The sequence below is a fragment of the Perognathus longimembris genome, chromosome 6 (assembly GCF_023159225.1).
Source record: "Perognathus longimembris pacificus isolate PPM17 chromosome 6, ASM2315922v1, whole genome shotgun sequence".
Classification (NCBI taxonomy): domain Eukaryota; kingdom Metazoa; phylum Chordata; class Mammalia; order Rodentia; family Heteromyidae; genus Perognathus; species Perognathus longimembris.
The window spans coordinates 68,072,452-68,099,795 of NC_063166.1; the positions used below are offsets into that span (position 1 = coordinate 68,072,452).

Here is a 27,344-nt window from a genome sequence, read left to right on the forward strand (position 1 = left end):
TTGAACTCAGGGCCTGGACATTGTCCCTGGCTTCTTTTTGCTCAAGGCTAACACTCTACCTCATGAGCCACAGCACCAATTTTCTGTTTATGTGGTGCTGAGGAATCGAACCCAGGACTTCGTGCATGCTAGGCAAGCACTATCTTTGTACTAAAAGAAATACAGGGAACATAAATTCTTTTTATAAAAGTAGAATTCTGTGATTTAAAAGATATATGGAGAGCTGGGTAGAGTGCTAGCTTTGAGCAAAAGAAGCTCAGGGACAGTGCCTAAGCCCTGAGTTGAGTTCATGCCCCAGGACTGGCAAAGAAAAGAAAAAAGAAAAAATTCCTCCTGGGGCTTGAACTCAGTCAGGGGCATGGGCACTGTCCCTGAGCTTTTTGTTCAAGGCTAGCTCGCTACCACTTTAAGCCACAGCTCCACTTTTTTTTTTTCAGAGTGAATGTATTTTATTTCACCAATTACTTTTTTCCAATTACATTTTAATTGAATCACCATACCACTTCTGGCTTTTTGATAGTTTATTAGAGATAAGCATTTCAGTGACTGGGAATGTGGCTTAGTGGTAGAGTACTTGCTTAGCATGCACAAAGCCCTGGGTTCAATTCCTCGCACCACATAAACAGAAAAGACAGGAAGTGGCGCTGTGGCTCAGAGGAAGAGTGCTAGCCTTGAGCAAAAAGAAGCTAGGGACGGTGCCCAGGCCCTGAGTCCCAAGCCCCAGGACTGGCCAAAATAAATAAATAAATTAATAATAATAGTATTTCACAGAACTTTCATGCCCAGACTGGTTTTGAAACACAGACTTTATACTTCAGCCTCCTGAGTAGCTAGGCTTACAGGCTTGAGCCACTGGTACCCGGCAGTATATGGAATTTTTATGATTTGCTTCCACTAAGTTTCCTAATTACAACAAGAAAAAAATCAGTGCATAATTATCTAACAGATTAGATTACCCCCAGTACTCCTTTGCAAAACCCCATGTTCCACAATAATCCCAGCATCCAGAATTCCAAGGCATTACTCTAGAGAACACAAAAAGACTGAGATAGTTTTTGATTCAGAAAAGAATCCAGAGTTGAGAATAATAGTGAGTTAGTCTTAGTTCCTTGTAAGCAGTGATCATTCTCCAGGTGGCCCAAGTGTTTATATTTTGGAACTAGGGAAGTACCTTAGTGTTGGACATGCATGCCAACATGCATAATGTTATGTTCCCCATTACTAGCAAAAGGAAAAGGGAAACGTTGTTAAGAAATATGTTTCTTCCTGTGGTTTTCACACCTTTAATCCTTAGCTACTCAGGAGATCCAGAAACTCATGATTCAAAGCCAGACCAGGCAGAAATCAATCTCTCCTTAAGACTCATCTCCAAAATAACCAGCCAAAGGCGGGACCAGAGTAAGCAGACTGAGCAAGTTCTAGTCCCTGAGTTTAAACCCCAGAACCACACAAAAAGGGAAAAAAATGCATGTTTTGAAATTATATGGGCAACAAATCTTCCTTTTTTTAATTTAATTTTATTGTCAAGGTGATGTACAGAGGGGTTAGTTACATACATAAGGTAGTGAGTACATTTATTGTCAAACTTGCTATCCCCTCACTCATTTGTTTTTTGGTTGGTTGTGGGGCTTGAACTCAGGGCCTGGGCCCTAAGCTCTTTTGCTCAAGGCTAGCACTTTACTACTTTTAGCCACAGCTCTACTTCCGGTTTTCTGGTGGTTACTTAGAAATAAGAGTCTCATAGACTTTACTGCCTGGACTGGCTTTGAACTGTAATCCTCAGATCTCAGTCTCCTGAGTAGCTAGGATTACATACATGAGCTGCCAGGGCCCCTCGTGGTCAACAGATCTTCATTAAGCTTTGACTCTTTACTGGTCCACAAAGGAAGATAACTATGTTACAGCCCCTTCCTTAGGGGATTGACATCTTGTGGCAAGAAACAAGTCAACTAGTAATTGAGATATGGAATAAGAGATGTCACTTTACTCACTAAAATGTCTGATGAGAGAATTAGGTTAGCCAGCAGAGGATTGTTACCTGCTTTGTGAGAGCCCTTTGAGGTGCCAATCCTTGTGAAGTAGGGCTCAGTACTACTTCCACTGCTTCTTTTCAAGGCCAACCTGCCACTGCTACAGCGAGAACTGTTGCATTGTGCACGGGCTGCCAAGCAGACCCCATCCCAGTACCTAGCACAACACGAACACCTTCTGCTCAACACCAGCATTGCGTCTCCAGCGGACTCTTCTGAGCTACTCATGGAAGTACATGGAAATGGGAAGAGGCCCAGTCCAGAGAGGTGAGCAGAAAGATTTGTTGACCTTGGTTCTCAGGATCCACTGTGACTCATCCTTTTTCTTGTGTAAGAGAGAATTCAGTTGCTTGGGTTGTAGCTAGGTTGTTTTCTGCTTTGTCCCAAAAGTTCACATACTCAAGGTGAGAAACTCTGCTGTGGAACTTGGGTGGGTACAGGGCTCCGGAAGCAGTACAGCACTCAGCTTCCTCTGTATTCCCACTCTGCAGTCAATACACTAGAGAGTTCTCCCACACATCAAGTGGACACGGGTTGATTGTCCTTCAGTGCTGACTTTGCCTAGAGATGAAACAGCGAACAAGTTTGAAGCCTCTATCCTCGGGATGGTCTCCTTCCTTCAAATGCCAGTCTCAAATCCTAGGTTGTGATTGTGAATATTGTCTGTTCAAATAAGCACCCCCTTTTGCACTTCCTGTTTCTGACGAGGTATAATTCAAGCTTTCTGCAACCTTTCTCAGATATGAATAATTTGCCCCTTTGGCTCATAGCTCTCAGGGAAGCATTAGCATGTACTGGCTTATTATAAAGGATACCATGCAAGGGCTTGATGGGCGTGGCTGAGGCGTGGAAGAGGAAGGAGGAGCTGCCGAGCCTCTCCCTGGGGAGTGCCATTCACCAGGAATCTCCCCAGGCTCAGCTTTCCAGAAGTTTGTGTGCCTGCTCTTTTAAGTTTGTGTTGAAGATATAAAAGTAATCAGTTAGATGGCTGTGATTGATTATCTCTTTGGCCAGCTGGTGATCAACCTAACCTTTTGCTTATGTCCTCTACGTAGGGGAAAAAGGGTCTGAAAATCCCAGAATTGTAATTCTGCCTTGGTGCCTCTGGTTCACCAGTCCCTATTCTGAAGACACCTCAGGGCTTCCAGCCTTCAATTAGCTCATTGAAGATTCCAAGTGTTAGCACCTCGAAGATTCCAAGGGTTTTAGGAATTGTATACCAGGAATAGGATAAACATGAAACACAAACATCTCATAGTATCACACATAGCTACCACAATATTCCATGGGTTATCAAGGAAGCAGTATTAACAACAGCAGAACTTTTGTTCTGGGTAAAGCTGAATGACTGAAAAACTCTAGTCATAGAGGGTTAATTAATTATATGATTTTTTTCCCCTAACAGTTGTCCTCTACAGTTAGAAAGAAGTTTAACTTCAAATTTTTCCTAAACATTGCTGGACGCTGATGGCATATGTCTATAATCCTAGCTACTCAAGAGGCTGAGATCTGAGGGTCAAAGTTCAAAGCCAGCTTGGGCAGACAAATCCATGAAAGTCCAGTTAACTAACAAAAAGCTAGAAGGGGAAATGTGGCTTAAGAGGTAGAACAACAGCCTTGAGCAAAAAGAGCTAAGCAAAAACAAGAGGCTCTGAGTACAAGTCCCAATACCAGCACAAAAAACAAACAAAATACTAAACATCATTGAGCCCACAATCCTCCATATCCCTTTATAGGAAAATACTGTCTTCTTTTAGTCTCATGAGGATTAGATGGTTTTGCCTAGTTATATATGAATTTGACCTCTCTTTATGCTATATGAATAAATTAGCACTGGTCCTAGAGACAATTTAAGTTTATGCCTTATGCCCAATTTTTCTTAAACCTCTGACATGTGCTTGTAGCCCTAGCTTCTTTAGAGGCTGAAAGGGGAGATCACTTAAGTCTAAGAGTTCAAAGCTAGCCTGGTTATACCTCAGTAGTAGAGTACATGTTTAGCATGTGGGGCCAGCAACGTGGGGTGCCATTGGCTCATGCCTGTAATGCTAGCTACGCAGGAGGCTGAGATCTGAGGATTGAGGTTCAAAGCCAGCCTAAGCGGGAAAGTCCATGAAACTTTTTTTTGGTGGGGCAGGGGGAGTGATGTGCCAGTACTGTGGCTTCAACTCATGGTTTCTCATTCTTAATTTTATTTATTTATTTATTTTTGTTTATGTAGTACCAAGAAATCCAACCCAGGGCCTCATGCATGCTAGGCAAGCACTCTACCACTAAGCCACATTCCCAGCCCATGCCTATGAAACTCTTATCTCCAATTAACCACCAGAAAACTCGAAGTAGTGCTGTGGCTCAAAGTGGTAGAGTGCTAGCTTTTTTTTTTTTTTTGGCCAGTCCTGGGCCTTGGACTCAGGGCCTGAGCACTGTCCCTGGCTTCTTCCCACTCAAGGCTAGCACTCTGCCACTTGAGCCACAGCGCCACTTCTGGCCGTTTTCTGTATATGTGGTGCTGGGGAATCGAAGCTAGGGCCTCGTGTATCCGAGGCAGGCACTCTTGCCACTAGGCTATATCCCCAGCCCCTAGAGTGCTAGCTTTGAGCAAAAGAGCTCAGGGACAGCGCCCAGGCCATGAGTTCAAGCCCCACTAACAACAAAAAGAAAAAAAAGAAAGAACTTTATTCCTTGGGGAAGTGCATAGAAAGGTACATAACAATGCTTAGATAGAGGTCAGGTGCCGGTGGCTCACACCTGAAATCCTAGCTACTCTAGAGGCTGAGATCTCAGGATTTTGGTTCAAAAACAGCCTGGGCAGGAAAGTCCGTGAGACTTTTATTTCCAATTAAGCACAAAAAAAAGCCAGAAATGGAGCTGTGGCTCATTGGTAGAGCACTAACCTTGAGCACAAAAGCTCAAGAACAGCACCTGGCAGCTGAGTTCAAGCATCCAGGACTGGCACTGGAGCACATACACAATCAGTTCTTGGAAGTATAGGAACAAACACTTGATGACTTGTTCAGATATGCACCTCTTTTTTCTGCAGGAGGGAAGAGAGTAATTTTGAAAGAGATACAATTCCTTCTGAGCCTCCTGCCAAGAGAGTATGCACCATCAGTCCTGCTCCTCGGCACAGCCCTGCCCTCACTGTGCCTCTCATGAATCCTGGGGGCCAGTTCCACCCAACTCCTCCACCTCTTCAGCACTATACCTTAGAAGATATCGCAACTTCTCACCTGTATCGGGAGCCTAACAAGATGCTAGAACATCGAGAAGTTCGTGAGAGGCACCACAATCTTAGTAAGTGACCTGTGCAACACGGGAATGCTTTAAGTATAGGCAGAATCTAGGATTTTCTTTCTTTCTCGTTGATAAAGCCAAAGAATAGCATTGTTGTTCTTTTTTAATTAATGATGAGACTACTGTACAGCCAGGTGTGCTAGTGTACTCCTGTAATTTAAACACTCTATGGCCTGAGGAAGAAGGATCACAAATGGTAGGCCATCCTGGGTCATATAGCAAGTTGCTGTCTCCAAAACACACAAACATAATACAAAGAAGAGATTATTTGTAATTGATACTATGTGGTATTTAGCTCCATTTTATGTTTTGTTGCTATCCTCGTTGTGATATTGCTAGAAATAAGCTATTATCTAGATAAAAATCTGAAAAAGTAAAGTCAACTTTATAAAAATAAGAAAGTGAATACAGTGGTAAATATCAACTGTATGTGGTAGTACCTATAATCCAAATACTTGAGAAACTAAGGCAGGAGGATCATAAGCTTTGACTACATAGGAAGACCTGTCTCAGGTCTTCTGAAACAAAAACAGAAGTGAACAAATTCTATGGACTGTACTATAATAAAGAATTAAAAGTTGTCTGGTCTCATAGTGTATACCTGTGGGGGGAAAAAAACAATAAAAATATGTTGTCTTTGAGGTAGAAGTGCTAGGACCAAAAAAAGTGAAATAATCAACTCTTGATCCTAAGTACCCTGATTCTGAGAGATTACATTCCTAGAAATTTTGTTAATATATTAACTATTAGTAATACTCAGCTGTTTCCAATCCATACTCAAGTTTGGGTGGTTAAACAGTTCATACTGCAGTACATGCTTGCCAACACTTAGTACTAGCAGTTGTTTTATTTTTGCACGATGTTGGATATGAAATGTTATCTGAGTGGCTTTTTGTAATGTTTTTTGAATGTTTTCATCCTACCTTCTTGCCTGTGACATAGCCTATTGGTTTTTCCTTTTCTTTCACTTTCCCCTTTCTCCTTACCCTTCCCTCTCCTACATTTCCCTTTCCGTTTCTCCATTTTCCCGTGTGTGTGTGTGTGTGTGTGTGTGTGTGTGTGTGTGAGAGAGAGAGAGAGAGAGAGAGAGAGAGAGAGAGAGAGAGAGAGAGAGAGAGAGAGAGAGAGAGAGAACTCAAGAACTCAGGGTCTAGGCGTTGTCCCTGAGCTTTCTTCCTTTCTTTCTCTTACTTTGGTTGGTCCTTTAACTCTAGGCTTGGGTTCGGTCCCTGAGCTTCAAGCTTCTTTTCCTTTTTCAGTCCTGGGGCTTGAGCTCAGGGCCTGCACATTGTCCTTGAACTTCATTTTCTCAAGGCTGGCACTCTAAAACTTGAGCAACACCTGGCCTTTTCTGTTCATGTGGTACTGAGGAATTGAACCCAGGGCTTCATGCATGCTAGACAAGTACTCTGCCACATTCTCAGCCTTTTTTGTCCCTGACTTTGTTAAATCTGAATACTGATCCTTTGTTATATCATTTTGTGGGTCCCACACACTATTTTGAATCATTCTCTTAATAACATGCTCTTACTTGCAAGTAATGTATATTTATTTAACCTGACAGAATTTATTTCTCATTTTTCTTCCTACTGTCCTCATATTTAATCTCTCATTTTTCATAGGTATAAATGGAAGCTATCAAGATGAGTTGGTAGACCACCGTTTGACAGAAAGGGAATGGGCTGATGAATGGAAACATCTTGACCATGTAAGAATTACAGCTTACATTATGTTTGATTTCCCCAACTGTTTTAATTGTTGTTGTTTTGTTTGTTTATTTGTTTGTGCCAGTCCTGGGGCTTAGACTTCTGGCCTTTTTCTATATATGTGGTACTGAGGAATTGAACTCGGGGCTTCATGTATACAAGGCAAGCTAGGCCATATTCCCAGCCCCTGTTTTAATTGTTAATGTTACCGGTGTACTTAACATAGCAAGAGACTTTTTTTTTTTTTTTTTTTTATCTTTTGGCCAGTCCTGGGCTTAAACTCAGCGCTTGAGCACTGTCCCTGGCTTCTTTTTGCTCAAGGCTAGCACTCTTCTACTTGAACCACAGTACCACTGCTTTTTCTATATATGCGATGCTGAGGAATCGAACCCAGGGCTTCATGTATATGAGGCAAGCACTCTACCACTAGGCCATATTCCCAGCCCCAAGAGGCATTTTTAAGAAAAGCTGGTCTATGTAGCTGGAAAGCTATAGAATCATTCTCAAATCATGGTGGTAGGGTGATTGCTTCAAGTCATAAGACAAATTGTCATGTAAGAAGGGCTTGTGAGGGCTGGGGATATAGCCTAGTGGCAAGAGTGCCTGCCTCAGATACACGAGGCCCTAGGTTCGATTCCCCAGCACCACATATACAGAAAACGGCCAGAAATGGCGCTGTGGCTCAAGGGGCAGAGTGCTAGCCTTGAGCGGGAAGAAGCCAGGGACAGTGCTCAGGCCCTGAGTCCAAGGCCCAGGACTGGCCAAAAAAAAAAAAAAAGAAGGGCTTGTGAGTTCAATCAGCTTTACTGATTCCTGCCTTTGTGATAAGGATAAAAAGTCCTTTTTTGTTGTTGCTTTTGTTTGGTGCAGGTCTTAAACTCATGACATGGCCCCCCTGTCTCTGAGCTTTTTCTACTTTTTCAAGTGGTAGTCTGGTGTTCTGCCACTTGAACCACAGCTCCACTTCAAGCCTTTTTTTAAAAATTGGTTAATTGGAGATAAGAGTCTCCCAGAGAGGGGAAGGGGGAGGGAGGAGGTAACAAACAGTACAAGAAATGTACCCAAGACCTAACGTATGAAACTGTAACCTCTCTGTACATCACTTTTACAATAAATAAGAAAAAAAAGAGTCTCCCAAATTTTCCTGCCCAGCTGGCTTTAAACTGTGATCCTCACATCTCAACCTCTTGAGTAGCTAGGATTATAGGTGAACCAACAGTGCCACCTATTTTTTCTTCTTAACTAACATTTGTCCTTCGTTCTTATTACTCAGACCCGTTGCATTACTATAAAAATCTGTTTTATTGGAAGTGGAGCTGTGGCTCAGGGTAGAGAGTTAGCCTTGAGCACAAAAACTCAGGGACAGCACTCAGGCCCTGAGTTCAAGCCCCAGTACACACATACTCTCTCTCTCTCTCACTCTCTCTCTCTCTCTTTCTCTCTCTCTCTGGATTCATCAAATAACAAGAGACCGCTGAAGAGCTCAGGGACAGTGCCCAGGCCCAAAGTTCAAGCCCATGACAGACACACACACACACACACCCCAAAAAAATGTTATAATAAGATTGTATGCCTGCTTTCACGTTGAAGAATCCTAAGAAGCATTCTGAAATCTGAAAAGCAAAGTCATATCATAATAACGTTTCAGTCAGTGATATACTACACTTAAGAATGTGACCCCACAGGACTGGGAATGTGGTTTAGTAGTAGAGTGCTTGCCTAGCATACATGAAGCCCTGGGTTCAATTCCTCAGCACCACATAAACAGAAAAAAAGCCAGAAATGATACTGTAGCTCATGCCTTGAGCAAAAGGAAGCCAGGGACAGTGCTCAGGCCCTGAGTTCCAGCTCCAGGACTGGCAAAAAAAAGGAATGTGACCCCAGAAGACTGCATCTTCTGGTAACAGCATAGCTGTCTTTGTATAAATACTCTGTCATGTCACACCACAAAGAAATGGGCAAGGGATGCAATTCTCAGAACATGTCCATTTCATTATGTGTATATGTGTGTGTGTACGTGTACGTGTATGTGTATAGTTGGCTTTCTATCCACAGATTTCACTTCTGTGGGTTTGGCACTGGGGAAGTTAACCAACTGTGAATAGAAAATATTCAGAGAAAAAGATGAATGTGATAGCTTAAGCCTGTGATCCTACTACTTGACAGACTGGGAGTTGATCCCTGATTAGAAGCCAGCCTAGGGCTGGGGATATGGCCTAGTGGCAAGAGTGCTTGCCTCATATACATGAAGCCTTGGCTTCAATTCCCTGCCTCATATACATGAAGCCCTGGGTTCATTTCCCCAGCATCACATGTATAGAAAATGGCCAGAAGTGGTGCTGTGGCTCAAGTGGCAGAATACTAGCCTTGAGCAAAAAGAAGCCAGGGACAGTGCTCAGGCCCTGAGCTCAAGTCCCGGGATTGGCAGAAAAAAAATAGAAGCCAGCCTAGAGACTCCCCCCACCCCCACCTACCCCCATCCTGGGGCTTGAACTCAGGGCTTGGGCATTGTCCCTGAGCCTCTTTATGTTCAATGCTAGCACTCTATCTCTTGAACCACAACATCACTTCTGGCTTTTCTAAGTAGTTTATTGGAGATAAGAGTTTCAGGGACTTTCCTCCTGAGTAGCTAGAATAACAGGCATGAGCTACCAGCACCCAGCTAGAAATTCCCTCCTAACCAATAATAGCTTCCCTGTTAACATGGCATCTCAGTGACAATGGGAAAAACAAATAATATCACAGCCCAGACCAGCACAGGCAATAAAGCAAGATCCTTACCTTGAAAATAATAACCAATTCAAAGAGACTGGCAGAGTGTCTCAAGTGGTAGAATGCCTGCTTAGCAAGCATGAGGCAAAGGTCAAATTGTAGTTTGAAAAGAAAAGGAAAATATTCAAAGAATGCATTTTTGTTCCCTAACAGCATAACAATTACTTTCATAGTATTTACACTAGGTAATCAGTAATCTAACTATGATATAAAGTATACGGGAAGAAGAGGAGTTTATTTGCAAACACTACATTATTTCACTTAGCAACTTGAGTATCCATGACAGTATCTGCTGTGGGTCCTGGAAGCAAATCTCCATGGATATGAAGGGATTGCTATATATATATTTAGATAGAAGGTATAAGAAAGGCTTTCAGGCTGGGAGTGTGGCTCAGTGGTAGAGTGCTTGCCTAGCATTCACAAAGCCCTGGGTTCCATTCCTCAGTACCACATAAACACAAAAAAACTAGAAGTAGCACTGTGGCTCAAGTGGTAGAGTGCTAGCCTTGAGCAAAAGAAGCTCCCAGGCCCTGAGTTCAAGCCCTGGACTGGCCAAAAAAAAAGGCTTTCAAATGTGTATTCATAAATGTGTCCAATTTTATACTATTATAATGTCTTATAATTTTTATACTGTTTACCTATCTTTGATTTTCGGTATTCGTTATACTTTCTCTGTGATTCAGGCCCTGAATTGCATTATGGAAATGGTAGAGAAAACAAGGCGCTCCATGTCAGTTCTGAGGCGCTGTCAGGAATCTGATCGCGAAGAACTCAACTACTGGAAGAGACGATTTAATGAAAACACAGAGATGAGAAAAACGGGAACTGAGTTGGTCTCCAGGCAGCACAGCCCTGGGAGTGCAGATTCTCTCAGCAATGGTAAGGGCCAAGTACGATGGCAGCCCAGAATGAACAGCAGCCTGTAGATTCCACCTAACACGGGAAACGTAGGGTGTGGTTTTGTTTATTTGTTTTTTGGTAGTACTCAGGGTGGACCTCAGGTCCTCATGCTTGCTAAGCAGCACTGTTTTTTCTGTTTTGTTTTATTTTTAAGACAGAGTCTTGCTTTATAGCTCAGGATGGCCATGAACTTGAAATCCTATTGCCTTAGCCTCCCAAGTGCTGGGATTACAAGCATGTATCACCACACCCAGCCAGCAAGTCTGATTTACTTTTAAAGCCAACTAGTGCTGAATTGTGGGGTTAGGGAACCTTAAGTGGTGGTTATGCAAAGTAAAGGAAAATTATGTATAGACTTGAAAGACATTGTCAAGAAATGTACGTTTTTTTTCTTGTCTCTACAAGGAATATCCTTAAATATTCACATTGTCTATGTGAATGATTGTGGTTTAACAAATATTTTCTCTATATATGGGGAGGGAGACATACACATATACCCTACAAATACAGTGTTTGGTTGATAAATTAAGCTGGGCTGAATGTACTACCCTATCAGAAAAAAAAACAAAACACTGTTGATTTGTTCTCCTCTGTTCTCATACCATACTCAACACAGACTATTTTTTTAAATTAAATTTTATTGGCAATGTCATGTACAGAGGGGGTACAGTTACATAATAAGGTAGTGACAACAATAAAATCTCCTGTTTCCTTCTCTTGGAGTTCATTTTGCTTAGCCTCATCTTATATAATCATATGTACATAGCTGTTGAGCTATTGTGATCCTCTGATTGGTCTATCCTAGACCTTTTTATGTTTATTTAGTAATTGTTTTGGTTTTAGATACATAACATAAAGTTGCTGACCCAAACATGTGGAAATACCATTTGAAAAGAAGTTTGTAATTTTACAGGCATGATCTCTACTGTTCTACCCTCTCCCCCCAACAATTATATATCAAGGAGACCATGCACCTTTGTTCTCTGTGTTCTAGGCCTGCCTCAACATTATTTGTTCAAGATCTGACCATTTCCCTGCAAATGCCATTATTTTATCATTTCTAATCACTATGTAGTATTCCATTGTGTACAGGTACCACATTTTTTGGATCCATTCATCTGTAGTGGGGCATCAGGGTTGTTTCCATATTTTGGCTGTTGTGAATTAACACAGACTTCTTTAAACTCCAGATAGATAGGAATTTCTCCATACCAACAAGCAATCCTACAGTCGTAGACACAACTATGAGTGTCCTAGCCTACAGTTCTCTTCTGGCACTATCTATACCTGCATATAAGGCCACATTCCACATTACATTTTATTTTTTTGTCAGTTATAGGGCTTGGACTGAGGATCTGGGCACTGTCCCTGAGCTTCTTTTGGCTCAAGGCTAGAGTTCTACCGCTTTTGAGCCACGGTGACACTTCTGGGTTTTGAGCAATTGATTGGAGATAAGAGTCTCATGTGGACTTTTATGCCCAGACTGGCTTCAGACCACAATCTCAGCCTCCTGAGTAGCTAGGATTAAAAGTGTGAGCCACTGGCACCCGACCCATATTACATTTCAGATGTCAGACAGAAGCCCCAGGTTGTTTTACCTACTGGCTATCAGTCAGGATTCCTACAGCAGCCTGCTTGGGTTCAATGAATTTAGTTGAGTGGTTCACAGAACACAGGGAAACACATTTACTCTTACATAAAGGATGTTGCCGAGCATACACTGGGACTGATTCATAGGCAAGTTCAGGGAGGAGGATGGAGCTTCTCTGTCATCTCTCGACCTGTTGCACTCCAGCTGGCCAGAAGCTCTTCAAACCCTGTCCTTTTGGACTTTCATGTAAAGTTATGGCATATCTAATGCCAAGAGACAGAATGGGAAAAACTCAGAAAGGTCTGTCTGCCTCAGCAGTCTCTGCCTTTCTGCAACATTTCTTTCTCCAGGATTTGAGGCAGGACTCTTTGGAAGAAAGAGGGTCTTACGTTCAGACAAAGCTAGATTAAGAGAATTTCTGTCTTAGCCAGATCCAAGACTGAAAGCAAGACAAAGGAAAGAGGTGTTTGTATGGCCTGCCTTGGAAAAGGAGTTCAAAGTCAAGAACCATGAGACGGTAATAGGTGTCTATGAAGGTAGCTGAGTGATGGAGCACTTGGCTAGTATGTGTGCAAGAAAGAGGGAAGGAAGGCACTCTAAAATCACAAGTAGGCACTCTTTCATGCCATCACTTTTATTTTTAACAATAACTTTGAAATTGTTCACATTATTTTGCTTCCTTTTTCTCAGTTCTCTGTCTAGGAAAATACCACTGTTAATCATCACCTACAAAAGGCTCCTACACTACAAAAGGTTTAGTTAGACCAAGCTGGATTTTCTCATCTTGCTTTTTCCCAGCCTGAACCAGCAGAGACTACAATAGAGTTTCTCTCAAGGATGCATGCAGGAAGCCAGAGTTATCCCCCCAAAATGTTCCATCATTTTTACCCAGTAACTGAAAATGTGCCCCATCCGAAGGCACAGCTGAAATGATGGGCCATCTGTGATCACACTTTCTCCACCCACCCACTTGAAGTTCCCAAATGTTCATTAGGGAGGATGAATTTCTTCTTGTTACAGACCTCGCATGTTCCATAGAAGACGGCTGTTAGTCTTAAAAAAAAAAAAAACTTGCAGGAAAATGTTGAGGCCAAGCCAGAAATGATGCCATGTGTCCAATACTAAGTAGCTAAGGGATCTCACTTTCCATCCCACCCACAACCTTGGCTCTTAGGCTAACCATAGATGAGCACCGTTTTATGTGGGATGTCTCTAGTGCAGCAAGATTTTTTTTAATTACTTGGTGTGATTCCTTTCATAAAATCTTCAAAAACAGACAAAGCTAATCTTCAGGTCTCTGGAGGTTGTCTTTGTACCAGTACTGAGGATTGAACTCAAGGCCTGGATGTTGTCCCTGAGCTTTTTTGCTCAGGGCTAGTGCTCTACCCCTTGAGCCAAAGCTCCACTTCCAGCTTTTTGCTGGTTAATTGGAGATAAGAGTCTTACAGACTTTCTTGTTCAGGCTGGCTTCGAATTGTGATTTTAATATCTAGCAAAATAGAAGACAGGATTACTGGCACATGGCACTGGCACTGGGCAATATGTGCCTAGAATAGAAGGAAATTAGTGACTTCAAGAAAACAAACTTTTTCAGGAAGATAGCTGCAAAAAATCATAAGAGGGGCTGGGAATATGGCCTAGTGGCAAGAGTGCTTGCCTCCTACACATGAAGCTCTCGGTTCGATTCCCCAGCACCACATATATGGAAAACGGCTAGAAGGGGCGCAGTGGCTCAGGTGGCAGAGTGCTAGCCTTGAGTGGGAAGAAGCCAGGGACGGTGCTTAGGCCCTGAGTCCAAGGTCCAGGACTGGCCAAAAAAAAAAAAAAAAAAAAAAAAAAGATTTAAAAATCATAAGAATTTTTTTTACAGTATTCTGATTTTCCTTTAGTAAGAATACAATAGATGGTTACTAATGATGTCACAGAATTCAAATGAATCTACTGGGAGAATGGAAGGAAAGGATGTGGTCATGGCAAGACAACAGTGTTGACAGTTGGAAAAGTAAGATATAGCAGTAGAAAGAATCAGCTATATGGGAGTACCCCAGGCAAAAGTACCAGACTATCCAAGAAAGGACTAAAGGTGTAAATGCTAAGTGGTGAAATGCATAACCTAGCAAGTGCAGTGCCCTGGTTCAAACTCTATAATGCAACAACACACACACACACACACACACACACACACACACACACACACACACAAAATTGTTGAAAATGATTCCTCTGGATTAAGGTAACAGTTGGTACTACTTTTTTTTTTTTAATCAGCATTGTAGAATTGGCATTCTTATGCTACTTAGACTTGGCTTTTTGTGTTGTATTTTGTTTTTGTTTTGTTTTTTTTTGGGGGGGGGATTGGTCATGTGACATGAGTCAGAACATGGGCACTTTCCCCTGAGCTTTTTTCACTCAAGGCTAGTCCTCTACCACTTTGAGCCACAGAACCACTTGTGGTTTTCTGGTGGTTAATTGAAAATAAGAGTCTCACAGCCTTTCCTACCTACTGGCTTTGAACCACGACCGTTAGATCTCAGCCTCCTGAGTAGCTAGGATTATAGGCATGAGCAACCAGCGCCTGGCACTCATGAATCTCTTCTCCAATTAATCACCAAAAAGCTAAAAGTAGAGCTGTGGCTCAAGTGATAGATTAGACATCTTGATGTCTTGAGCAGATAAAGCTAAGGGACAGTGCCCAGGACTAAGTTCAAGCCCCAGGACTAGCACCCCCCCCCAAAAAAAAAGAGAGGAAAAAATAATTATTACTTTATTTGTAGTTGTAAAAAAAGTTTAATTCCTCATGTCAGTTCAAGTATAATATATCTTGATAAATGGTCACCCCTTCCATCGTTCTCCCTTCATTTCTTCCAACCTACCCATCTCTAAGAACCTCTCCTAAAATGTATATTGGGGGGAAGTCAAGACATATATATGTGAGAAGAAGATTATTTTAATCTCACTGATTTGAAATACTCTTAATAGCTGATGCCAGAATATATCTTGTTTTTGGTTTTCCAGTTCTAGGGCTTGAACTCAGGGCCTGGATACTGCTCCTGAGCTTCTTTTTGCTCAAGGCTAGCACTCTACCACTTGAGCCACAGTGCTACTTCTGATTTTTTTTTTTTGAGTAGTTTATTCGAGATAAAGGTCTCACAGCTGGCTGGGAATCTAGCCTAGTGGTAGAGTGCTTGCCTCGCATATATGAAGCCTTGAGTTCGATTCCTTAGTACCACATATACAGAAAAAGCCAAAAGTGGCACTGTGGCTCAAGTGGTAGAGTGCTAGCCTTGAGCAAAAAGAAGCCAGGGACAGTGCTCAGACCCTGAGTTCAAGCCTCAGGACTGGCAAAAAAAAAAAAAAACAACAAGAGTCTCACGGCCTTTCCTGCCTGGGCTGGCTTCATCCCATGATCCTCAGATCTCAGCCTGCTTAGTAGCTAGGATTACAGGCATGAGCCACTGGCACCTGGCTCAAAGCCCTTGTTTTAAAAAGAAAAATTAAGCCAGATCATCACTTGCCTAGCCTGCATGTGGGCCTGAGTTTGAACTCCAGCACTACAAAACAACAGTACCAAATAAATACTATTTTGCTTGTCTCCTAACAATAAGACTGTTTCTGACCGTGTGCTTTTTATCATTTTTGTACAGATTCTCAGCGGGAATTTACCAGTAGGCCAGGAACAGGTTATGTACCTGTGGAGTTTTGGAAGAAAACAGGTATGTGTCTCTCTTCACATAGGCTGCATGCACTCACTAGTTTGTACAAGCTGGTAACACATACTGGGGGAAAGGCTGGTAACAGGCCTTTTAGTTATCTAATAACTCCTTCGTGGAGTTGTTGATTCCTACTTCTCCCCTTCCACCTGATCCTGAATATCTCCTGACTACCTTTTGTGTCCCTTTCACACCCTTCTCCTGGGTTATGGTGAGGCCTCAATTACTCAGCTGTTTTCTGCAGTCTCCTCTTCTGCATCACATAGTGTGTTCATGCTGCCACCGCATTGGCTTCCTTCTGCTCTTGCACAGCTCTTCAGCCCCTCAGTTCTTTCTTTCATTTACTCTGTATCCTAGTCAGGACTGTTCTTGGGCTAGAGATGTAACTCAGTGATGAAGCAAACATTTGCTTAGCCTGTGCTGAGCTCTGAGTTCAGTCCCTACCACCACAGAAAAAGAAATGCTAGCAACAGTGAATCCATCCCGATTCTTCATTTTCTTTTCTATTTTTTTTTTGCCAATCCTGGGGCTTGAACTCAGGGCTTTGGCTTCTTTTTGCTCAAGGCTAGCACTCTACCACTTGAGCCACAGCGCCACTTCTAGCTTTTTCTGTTTATGTGGTGCTGAGGAACTGAACCCAGGCTTTCATGCATGCTAGCCAAGCATTCTTCCACTAAACCACATTCCCTGCCCAGATTCTTCACTTTCATGTGATTTTTGAACATTTCCCTTTAAGAACAAATGGTTCAGATTGAAATACAATTTGTAAATTGTAAGCTGTTTTTTAGAGCTGGGGGAATAGCTCGGTGGTAGAGTGCTTCCATGTGTGTGAAGCACTGAGTTTAGTCCTCTGAACCTCCCTCTTCTGCCTAATAAAAGATAGCTTTTTAGTATATTCTTGAGGCAAGGAAGAGGCAACTTGAAAAACATCCAAATGTCAGTTGTTCATTTCATTAGTTTATAGTTTTCCGAACAAAATTTTTATTATTTTACCACGTGAAGAAGTTTGGAAAATGACATGCAACTAGAAATGGGAAAACGTATATTATATTGGTAAGTGGAATAGAAGTGTAGGAAATGAAGATGTGGTAAAGTAGAGAGAAAGACTACCATATACATGATCTCCTTGTAGCTAGTGACTTGACTACTTAGGAGGTACCTTAGTTGACTGTGGTTAACAGCCCAACTTTGAAGTTAAGCTAGCAAGATAAAAGTCCCTTGCTCAGTTTAAAATGTTCTCCATTACCATACATAGGCTCTGATAAGACAGATACCCAAACTGTAGTTTTTATCAGTCTGCCCATAAAGTGTGAGGGTAAATTCTGTTGGTACACTCACCATGAGATCTGAGGATTGAGGTTTGAAGTCAGCCCAGACAGAAAAGTCTAGAAGACTTATATCTCCAGTTAACCAGCAAAAAGTCAGAAATGGACATATAGCTCTCAAGTGGTCGAGAAGCAGCCCTGAGTAGAAAAGTCAAGAGCACATGGCCTTGAGTTCAAACCCCAGTAACCCCCCACCCCACCCCCTCCCCCACAAGGCATTATTCACCACATCTAATCTCTAAGCGTGGCTGTGGTAGCCGTAGTATATCTGTGTCTCTAGCCTGAGGAAAGGAAGCCAGTAGTCCTTGGCCTTTGGGTAAGGCTTTCTCAAGGCTATAGCAAAAAGATGAGAATTTCTAGCATAGTAGTCTAGAACAATTACTGTTCTTTAGGCATATTTCTGTAGTACTGTGGACTTAACATGAGAGAAGGCTCATATTTTCATTTGAGTGATGCCAAAATGCATAGAGCATATCCTGTGGCATGCCCATGAGGGCTGGTCTTAGGAAGGAGTACTCAGGAGCCAGGTGACTGGATAGATAGTAGCTGCCAAATCTGGATAGCTAGCTCATCTTTCTTTTCTCCTCCTCCTCCTCCTCCTCCTCCTCCTCCCCCCTCCTCCCCCCTCCTCCCCCCCTCCACCCCCTCCTCCACTTTCTTCCTCCCCCCCCCTTTTATTGTTGTTGTTGGTGGTGGTGGTGGTGGTGGTGATGGGGCTTGAATTCAAAGCTTGGGCACTATCCCTGTGCTTTTTCGCTCAAGACTAGCATTCTATTCCTGGTTTTCTGGTGGTTAATTGGAGATAAGAGTCTCACAGACTTTCCTACCTGGTCTGACTGAACCTGCAATCCCCAGATCTCAGCTCCTGAGTAGCTAGGATTATAGGCATGAGCCACCAGCGCGCCCTGCTCTGGCTCATCTTTCTTTAGTGTGAAAAGTCTCCCATATGGAAATTTCTTCCAGTCACTTATGTGTCCCTGGAGCATCCAGGGACACATGTCACCTGCCACTATGCCAGCTCTTGGTGTATACTCATCTCACCTTGCATAGCATTGCCGTCCTCCCCTTCTGCCTCCACTTTGACATACTTTGGTTCTGCCCCATATCATGTTCCTTGCTGTGCATTCTGTTTCTTCTGCTTTGTCCCTCTTAGAAATGCTGGAAAGGGGAGGGAAAAGATTGCCCGGCCAGTTGATTTTACTGTCACTTTCTTCCAGAAGAAGCTGTGAATAAGGTGAAAATTCAGGCCATGTCAGAAGTACAGAAGGCGGTTGCTGAGGCTGAGCAAAAAGCCTTTGAAGTGATTGCAACAGAGAGAGCTCGAATGGAACAAACCATAGCAGATGTCAAACGACAGGCCGCAGAAGATGCCTTCCTTGTGATCAATGAGCAAGAAGAGTCAACTGAGGTCAGAGTTCTGCTAGGCTGTGGTCTGGGCAAGGCAGTAAGACAGAACCACGTTTTTTCTCCTTTTTCCCCCCTCCTATTTATTTATTTATTTATTTTGACAGTCCTGGGGCTTGAACCCAGGGTCTGGGCACTGTCCCTGAGCTGCTTTTGCTCAAGGCTAGTACTCTAGCACTTCAGCCACAGCACCACTTCTGGCTTTTTCTGTTTATGTGGTACTAAGGAATCAAACCCAGGGCTTCATGTATGCTAGGCAAGCACTCTACCACTAAGCCACATTCCCAGCCTCAGAGGCCACTCTTGAACTAAACAATTAGAATTCAGCCAGTTACAGTAGCAGAGTTTTTCACTTGTGTGCCTGGCATCCAGCTCTGTGTATGTACTTTTTCTTTTTGGTTCTCACAGTAAACCAATAAAATAGGGATTATTGTTTCTCTAATTTCCAGTTGAGAAAAACTACCTCAGGAGATTGAGCTGACATAACCCCACAATTCTGAAGACAGGTACAGAAGTAAGAAAAGCAGGGTACTAGGCTGGAGACAGGGCTCAAGTGATAGGATGCCAGCTGAAGAAGCAAACCAAGTGATAACACAAGACTCAGAGTTCAAATTTGAATACTGAAGGAGAAAAGAAAAAGCAAGCCAGGGTTGGTAGCTTGCACCTACAATTCTAGCTACTCAGGAAGATGAGATCTGGATGATGAATCTTTGTTGAAAGCTCCATGAAACTATTTCCAAAATCACCAGTAAAAAGCCAGGCTGAAGGGATGATTTAAGTGGTAGAGTGCCAGCCAAGCAAGTTCGAGGTCCCTAAGTTCAACCTCAGTTCCAGCAAAGAGAAAACTACGGTCCTGTGACACCTAGTCTTTTTACAAATAGGACAGCTTTTACGGGCTGAAGAGACACATTAGGCAGACCTGCCCCATGCCCATGTTGGGCAGAGGGCCTGGTGATGCTTCTGTCCAGTGAGACAAAAGAGAGGAAATGGAAAGGGAAATTTGTTTCACAGCTTGGCACCAGTGGCTCATACCAGTAATCCTAGCTTTTCTGAGGATAGGGTTCAAAGCAATCCAGGCAGATAATTTCCAGAGACTCTTCAGTTAACCACCAAAAGACTAGAAGTGGTGGCATGGAGTGTCAGCCTTGAGAAAAAGCCAAGATAGATAAGAGTATGAGGCCCTGATTCAAATCCCAATAGCACTCCCAAAATTAACAACACCCCCCAATAAAAAAGCAGGTAACAGTGAGTTTGTAACAGTCCCCTCAGTACTTTTGAATTTCATGAAGCTTTTCTCTTTTAACTTTCATTGTAGTCATTTTTCAGGCTTAAAATTTTTTAGAAATAAGCCTTCCTCTGTAAGTATGGTAATTCTCCTCTGCTGGGGCACTAATAACTAAGTTTAAGTCATAGTCTTAAAATTAAAGTACATTTTCATTTTTTGTTTTGTTTTAGAGTGCTAAGGTTCAGACCCAGGGCCTCACATCACTGAGCTCTACCACAGAGTTCTACTCCCAGATCTGGGTTTTAGTTATTTTAAAATAAACAAGTTTTATTTTCTCCTCATTAAATGACCCATTTCAATATAGTGATGCCAAGCATGGCCATGTGAAGACAAATTTGCCTTATAAAAGACACTGCATGTGAAAATACACCTTTGGGTGGGGGGGGGCATTCCTGGGCCTTGGACTCGGGGCCTGAGCACTGTCCCTGGCTTCTTTTTGCTCAAGGCTAGCACTCTGCCACTTGAGCCACAGCACCACTTCTGGCCGTTTTCTATATATGTGGTGCTGGGGAATCAAACCTAGGGCTTCATGTATACTAGGCAAGCACTCTTGCCACTAGGCCATATTCCCAGCCCCAAAATACACCTTCTTTAAGCCTTCCTTTCTCCTTCCTCCTCCTACATCTTCTCTACAATTGTTCTGTTTTGTTTGAGACAGACTGGCCTCAAGCTCAGTTCTCTTGCCTTAGCCTCCTGGGTGCCAGGATCATAGGTGTATATCACCACATCTCTTTTGTAGAGTTGTTTTTTATTTGTTTTCAGTACTGAGGATTATACTCAGGCCTGTGCATGCCTGAGAGGCAAGTATTCAACCACTGAGATACATCTCTGTTTTTGGTTTTTAACATTTATTTATTTGTTTGTTTGTTTGTTTGTTTATTTGCCAGTCCTGGGCCTTGAACTCAGGGCCTGAGCATTGTCTCTGGCTTCTTTTTGCTCAAGGCTACTCTGCCAACTTGAGCCACAGAACCACTTCTGGCCTTTTCTGTATATGTGGTGCTGAGGAATCGAGCCCAGGGCTTCATGTATATGAGGCAAGCACTCTACTACTAGGCCATATTTCTAGCCCTTGTTTTTTTGTTGTTGTTTTTTGCCAGTCCTGGGCCTTGAACTCAGGACCTGGGCACTGTCCCTGAGCTTGTTGTGCTCAAGGCTAGCACTCTACCACTAGAGCCACAGCGCCACTTCTGTTTTTTTCTGTGTATGTCATACTGAGGAATCAAGCCCAGGGCTTCATGCATGCCAGGCAAGCACTCTACCACTAAGCCACATTCCCAGCCCTCATCCCCAGTTTTTGTTTTTGTTTTTGTTGGCAGTAATGGAGATTGAACTCGGGCCCATTTACTTGCTAGGTAGATACTCTTATTATTTGCATCTTACCTTTGGCCTTTTTATACACTGGTTGTTTTTAGGTAGCATCTCACTTTCTGCATCGATGAGGGTGGCAGGCACGCCCCCTGGGTTGTCATAGTGCTTCGAAGGATAACAAGCACATGGCACCAAGCCCAGCCTTTGGTTGAGATGGAGTCCTATGAATTTCTTTTTCACCAGGCTGGCTTCAGACTGTGACCTCCTGACCTCTTCTCCCAAGTAGCTAAGATTTTAGCATTGAGCCACCATGCAGACTTTTGTATTTAAAGAAGGAATGTGACTTTTAGTTAAGAGCATGAATGCCAAGTGACATTTGGGTATTTATAACATCATTCAAGGGCCATAGAAAATCAACAGAGCAGCAAGTCATGGGCATCAACGATAAACATATGTATCTGTCCTATCATCTACCAAATGATTCCAGACGGGAATTTCCTACTCCCCATTTAGAGATTTTAAAAAGTCTTTATTTATTTCTTTATTTATTTTGTGCTGATACTAGCTTGAACTCAGAGCCTGGGCACTGTCCCTTCACATTTTCACTGTAGGCTGGGGCTCCAGCTCTTGAGCCACACCTCTACTTCCAAAAGGTTATCATTTTAAACTGTGTAGAACGTGGCCTAAGGTGAGTCTTACATCAACGTCTACCCTAGCAAACCTTTCTGAAACAGGGATGTAAGTGGAGCCTAAGCTTTTGAGTTTGCATTCACTAAAGAGACTGGTTTTCTTCCATTTTCTGCATAAAGCAGATGTTGACATTTCACAAGGATCTGTGTAGTTTCTCCTTGTCTCGTAAGAAGCCCTTTGATGGAGGGCTTGAACTGGAATCTTCTTTTCTAGTCCCACTTAGCACACATACTGGAAGCCATCTTCCCTTAAGGAATCAAGTTCCCTCTTTCTCCAGTAGATGTAGCAACCTCTGTCCTGTTGGCCTGGTAGTTTGGGGTTTGGGGGGGTTCTTTGTACGTTTTTTTGTGGCACTGGACTTTGGCTCAGGGCTTTATACTCATTAATAAGCAAGCACTCCACCACATGCACCATACCTCAAGTTCACACCTGTCGTTTTTTAGGAAGATAAAATGGTTGATGGTATGGATTCTCTTCTTCCTGATTGTTTGATCAGAACAGTGTATAACTTGTCTCTCAGCAGTGGGTCCTGTGTAGGGTACATGCATATCACTCGTGGTCCAGAAGAGCCCCAGGCCTGTGCTGGACTGCACTGTGGCCACCTTTATTCTAAGGTTCTCTTCTCTCCCCGCCAGCTTGGAGAGGCATCAAGCCACCTGTCCAGTGACCATAATGCCACTTTCATGTCTGTGGCTTTGAGCTCTTCCAAAGCCTTGCTTGGCCCATGTGTTCTGTAATAGAATTGCTACATTCTCAACTGATAGTTTTGCTTAGCCCTGGTAGTACCTGCCCCCTCTAAAAAAGTTCAAGTAGGAGTGAGGAACTGCTGCACTTCAGAGCTAAGTCGCCCTGAGGACAGACCTCCTTCTCCCAAAAGCCCATCCCATTTGTGCTGACATGTCAGCAAAGGAGACTGAGCACACAAGACCAAGGCTGAATACACAGTCACCTCCCTCTTCCCCATCCATCCCAGTTCCTTGGCAGGTGGCTTTCTGGAAGAGGTCACTTTGCTTATACTCCTTTAAGAGCCTGTCAAAAGACTAAAGGTGGCGCACGCCTATAATCTAGCTTCTTAGGAAGCTGAGATCTGAAGATGATGTTGGAAACCAGCCTAGGCAGGAAAGTCTGAGGGACTCAGCTCAAATTAACTACCAAAAGGCCAGATGTGGAGCTGTGGCTCAAGTGGTAGAGCACCAGCCTTGAATGAAATAGCTAAGGAACAGCACTTAGGCCCTGAGTTCAGCTCTAGTACCGCGCGCTTGCACACACACGTTAGTAAAGACTAACAGGGCTCATTCCTCCATCAGAAGGAATGAGAGCACACCTGTGGTGTGTTCAGAAGGTGGCTGTTGCAGGAGTGCTGGGGAGGCGGTAGTTTACTCTCTGAGGAGCCAAACAGGTATCAGAAGATGAGCCTGTGCCTTAAGCTGGAGAGGGGCCCCTGCCGCCCAGGGTGCACATGTCCCCAGTGTCTCTTGGGTACTTTTCCTGCTCTGCAGGTGACGGGCATTCATAAAAGGGTGTGTCTGTCTTTCTGCCGGTTGAGCTGGTAGCAAGAGAGTAACAGGCAGGCGACCCTGACACATGAGAAGCCCACCCCTGGAGATCCTAGCAGCCACTAACTGAAGCCTGTGTCTTGCAGAACTGCTGGAACTGTGGTCGCAAAGCTAGCGAGACATGCAGTGGCTGCAACATCGCCCGGTACTGCGGCTCCTTCTGCCAGCACAAGGACTGGGAGCGACACCACCGCCTCTGTGGCCAGAGCCTGCACAGTCAGAGTCCCCATAGCCAGAGCCGGCCACTGCTTCCCGGAGGGAGGAGCTCCTCAGCCAGGTCCACCGACTGCAGTGTGCCCAGCCCCGCCCTGGACAAGACCTCGGCCACCACCTCACGCTCCTCAACTCCTGCCTCTGTAACAGCCATTGATGCCAACGGACTCTGAGTCCTAGACTCCACCCACCCTGGCGGCCACTCCGCATGACAGAGCCCCTGCAGCAGGGATTTGGCTCTTGGATTGTGAAGAAGAGCTGAAACAGAAGCAGGACTCGACCACGCCTCCCTGCGACTTACCAAGAATGTGCAGAAGAACTAGGGTGCCGGGCTCTGCGCACAGGTGGCCTGACCCACCTCCGTGGCTCTCCTGTGCTCCTCTCCCAGTCAAAGCTGGCTCAGCCAGCCCGTTCCATGCGGATCACCAGCTCCCCACCTCCCTCGCCAGCGCTCGCCGTGTGCTCTCTAGATCATCCTGTCCCATCCACAGCCACGGGCCTCCTGCGCCAGAGGCCGGGAGACTGGCGGCGAGCCCAGGAGGAGGCCTCTCGCCGCACACAGTTCCTTCAACTTCGCGTCCACCTCCGCAGGTGACACTGATGGGCCTCACAGGGACTCGGGTAGGCGAAAAGCTGTACTCAGGACTCCTCCTCAGCCCAGAAAAAGGCAGAAAAGAAGCCAGTACTTCAGTTGAAGCACTCCTATTGCTAAGAAGGAAATAAATACGTTTTCCTCACGTTGCAAAGTATTTTGGACTAGTTTCCAACCTGGCTGGCTCCCTTAGTTTGGAACCCATTTTTCTCCCATATCTTAGTTTATTTTGCGTGTGCAGAAAATAAGTTTCCAGCGCTTGGACTGGTCTAAGAGAAAATGGGAATTCCTTTGTGTTAGTCTTCTCTCTGAGCATGTTGGCCTAACTAGTATCATCTAATTACTGAGCAGGTCGTCTCTTAGGCATGCAGGGCCCTCCGCCACTGCTTGACGGTTTGTACAGTCATCTATGTCCTTTTCTCTCAGACCGCACATGACCGACTCTGGGCATCGTCTGCCTGTGGGCTCTGGTTGGTGCTGTAGGGCTGCAATTACACAAGCTGTGTCAGGGCGGGAGGACTTGCACCAGGCCTGGTGTCAGCTGAGCAGCCCTCTGGACCTGAGGAGATTCCTCACACCTGGTTCATGGCATTTTACCTGTGACGTTGAGTCATGGTCAGGCACACAGGCTCAGTCTCCCTTCTCATGTCACCTGCTCAGTAGCTTCCCTCAGCTCAGAAAGATGTCTGGGAAAGCCTTCCACCTGCTCCCCTGGCTATCGAACCAGGACAACCCCCATTCTCCCCAGAGTGGTGGGCACTATTTCATACCTCTGCCAGTCCAGGGACTCCCCCTGCCCCTCCTACTCACCCTGCCGAGCTCCAGCATCCTTCCCTGTCCAGTGCGATGACTTTGGGTGAGCTGCTTGACCTTGCTCCTGCTGGCTTTTAAAAGCCATGGCCAGATCACTATTTCCTGTGCAGTGACCCAATCTGAAATCAAAGCCATGGGTCCCATAGAGGAAAGGGACGGGCATGGTGGCCTTGGCCTCAGTGCCACTGTAACAGAAGTGAAGAACTTAAGTCCCCACTGTACCTTAAGGATTTGCAGTTTTACAAAGAACTTGGTACAGAATGTCTTTAGAATACCTAGACTCGCCAGACACCAGTGACTCATGCCTGTAATCCTAGCTACTCAGGAGGCTGATATCTGAGAATCACAGTTCAAAGCCAGCCTGGGCAGAAAAGCCCCCATGAGACTCTTTTTTTTTGCCAGTCCTGGGCCTTGGACTCAGGGCCTGAGCACTGTCCCTGGCTTCTCTTTGCTCAAGGATAGCACTCTGCCACTTGAGCCACAGCGCCACTTCTGGCCATTTTCTATATATGTGGTGCTGGGGAATCAAACCCAGGGCTACATGTATACGAGTCAAGCACTCTTGCCACTAGGCTATATTCCCAGCCCCCATGAGACTCTTATGTCTGATTAACCACTCAAAAACCAGAAGTGGAGCTGTGGCTCAAAGTAGTAGAATTCTAGCTTTGAACAAAAGATCTCAGGCCCTGAGTCCATGCCCCAGGACCAACAAAATAATAATAATAATAATAATAGTCAAATAAAATACCTAGACTTCCATTGTACAAAGTGAGGTGGACTCAGAGAATGCACAGGTAGTTATGTTATTTTACCATGCAACACAAGGCCTAGAGCTTTCCAGTCCGCCCAAAGCATCCTGGCCTTCCTCTCCCACAGCTATCTCCTAGAGTCTCATCCACTGGGGGGGACGCCATCTCGGGGAAAATCAGTTAGCACAAGGGTGTCCTGGGCTGCCACTGTTTCTTCATGGGTGAGGTAGACAAGACACCTAAGCAGGTTTTTAAAGTTGCCCCTAGCCATAAGACTGGCAGTGTAGCTGTCTTACTACTTAGAGTAAGAGTCAAAATCGGTGGGTATGGAGATACACGCCTATAATCCCAGCACTCAAGGCTGAGGCAGAAGGATCCTGAGTTTTAAAGTCCCTGTCTTTTAGGGGGAAAAACAAAAATCCAGAACTGAGACTGTTAGGATCTTGTCGTGATATTCCGCAGGGAAACTTTCAGGTGCAGCCTGGCCTACTTTTGTAAGCTCTGGTTCCAGTCCAAAGACAGTTTCTGCTTGACTCTGTAAGGCCATTTGAGACTGCTTGGCTCCTGTGCTCGAGTCCATCTGCAATCCTAGGCAGGGCTCCATACCAGTTCAGTTCTCAGAGCTTTTACTGCCTCTGTGTGTGTGTGAGTGTGCGCGCGCGCACGCACACGCACGTGCACACACATGCACGCATATGCATTTGTTAGTCATTGGAGCTGGACCTCAGGGCCTCACGTTAGCCAGGCATGTGCTCCCACTTGAGCTCACCCCAGGCGCCTTAGACATCAGTTACTTTCAAGGGGGAATCGCTGTGTCCCTGTTAGCCCTGGCTGTGGTCTTGCTGGGGATGACAGATGTGGGCCACTGTGCCCAGCCATTGGTTGAAATGGAGTCTCAGGACTTTTTGACTGAACTAGCCTAGAACTTTGAGTCCTGATCTCTTCCCACAAGGATTACAGGCTTGAGCCACCACACTCAGTTCCTTTTCAGTGTCTCCAATCTGTTTATTGTCTCGCACACAAGTCATGGGCACCGTCCATGACTTCCTCCAACTCCATTCTGAAATTCTTCGGCTCCCTAGACAGAAGGAGAAGCAGCACCTGGGTGAGGTAGGAGCCAGTCCAGGCGCCCCACTTGGTTTCCGGCCTCTGCTGACCAGCCCCCTACCAGTTTGGGAGTGGACGCAAAGGCTCCCATGCATCTCCGCTAGGATTTTTAGGAAGTATCCTTCGAGTCAGGCTGCTCAGGAGTGTGGCCTCTGCACTGGGACACCAAGGGCGGCCCACACGGGAGCCATCTTTAAGTGTCCTCTGGTGGTCCTCTGGGTGCCCGTCCCCTTGCCCAGTTCGGCTCATCCCATCGTTGAAGGCTGGGTACGAAGTTGCGTGGTTGCACCTCCTGGGGTCCC

At 44.6% G+C, this 27,344-nt stretch overlaps 1 protein-coding gene across 2 annotated transcripts in view; it reads left to right on the plus strand.

Moving 5' to 3' along the window:
• Cbfa2t2 (CBFA2/RUNX1 partner transcriptional co-repressor 2) overlaps window positions 1-24,518 on the plus strand; it is a 91,247-nt gene extending 66,729 nt beyond the window's left edge. The window contains exons 5-11 of one of the 2 annotated variants that reach the window (XM_048349019.1): window positions 2,116-2,297; window positions 5,068-5,321; window positions 6,944-7,029; window positions 10,483-10,678; window positions 15,935-16,003; window positions 18,543-18,733; window positions 23,655-24,518. In XM_048349019.1, the coding sequence (XP_048204976.1) occupies window positions 2,116-2,297; window positions 5,068-5,321; window positions 6,944-7,029; window positions 10,483-10,678; window positions 15,935-16,003; window positions 18,543-18,733; window positions 23,655-23,954 (1,278 nt within the window). In that variant the 3' untranslated portion in view covers window positions 23,955-24,518. The remainder of the gene's footprint in view (window positions 1-2,115; window positions 2,298-5,067; window positions 5,322-6,943; window positions 7,030-10,482; window positions 10,679-15,934; window positions 16,004-18,542; window positions 18,734-23,654) is intronic. The other variant, XM_048349020.1, reaches the window with a different exon arrangement.
• The last annotated feature ends 2,826 nt before the right edge of the window (window positions 24,519-27,344 follow it).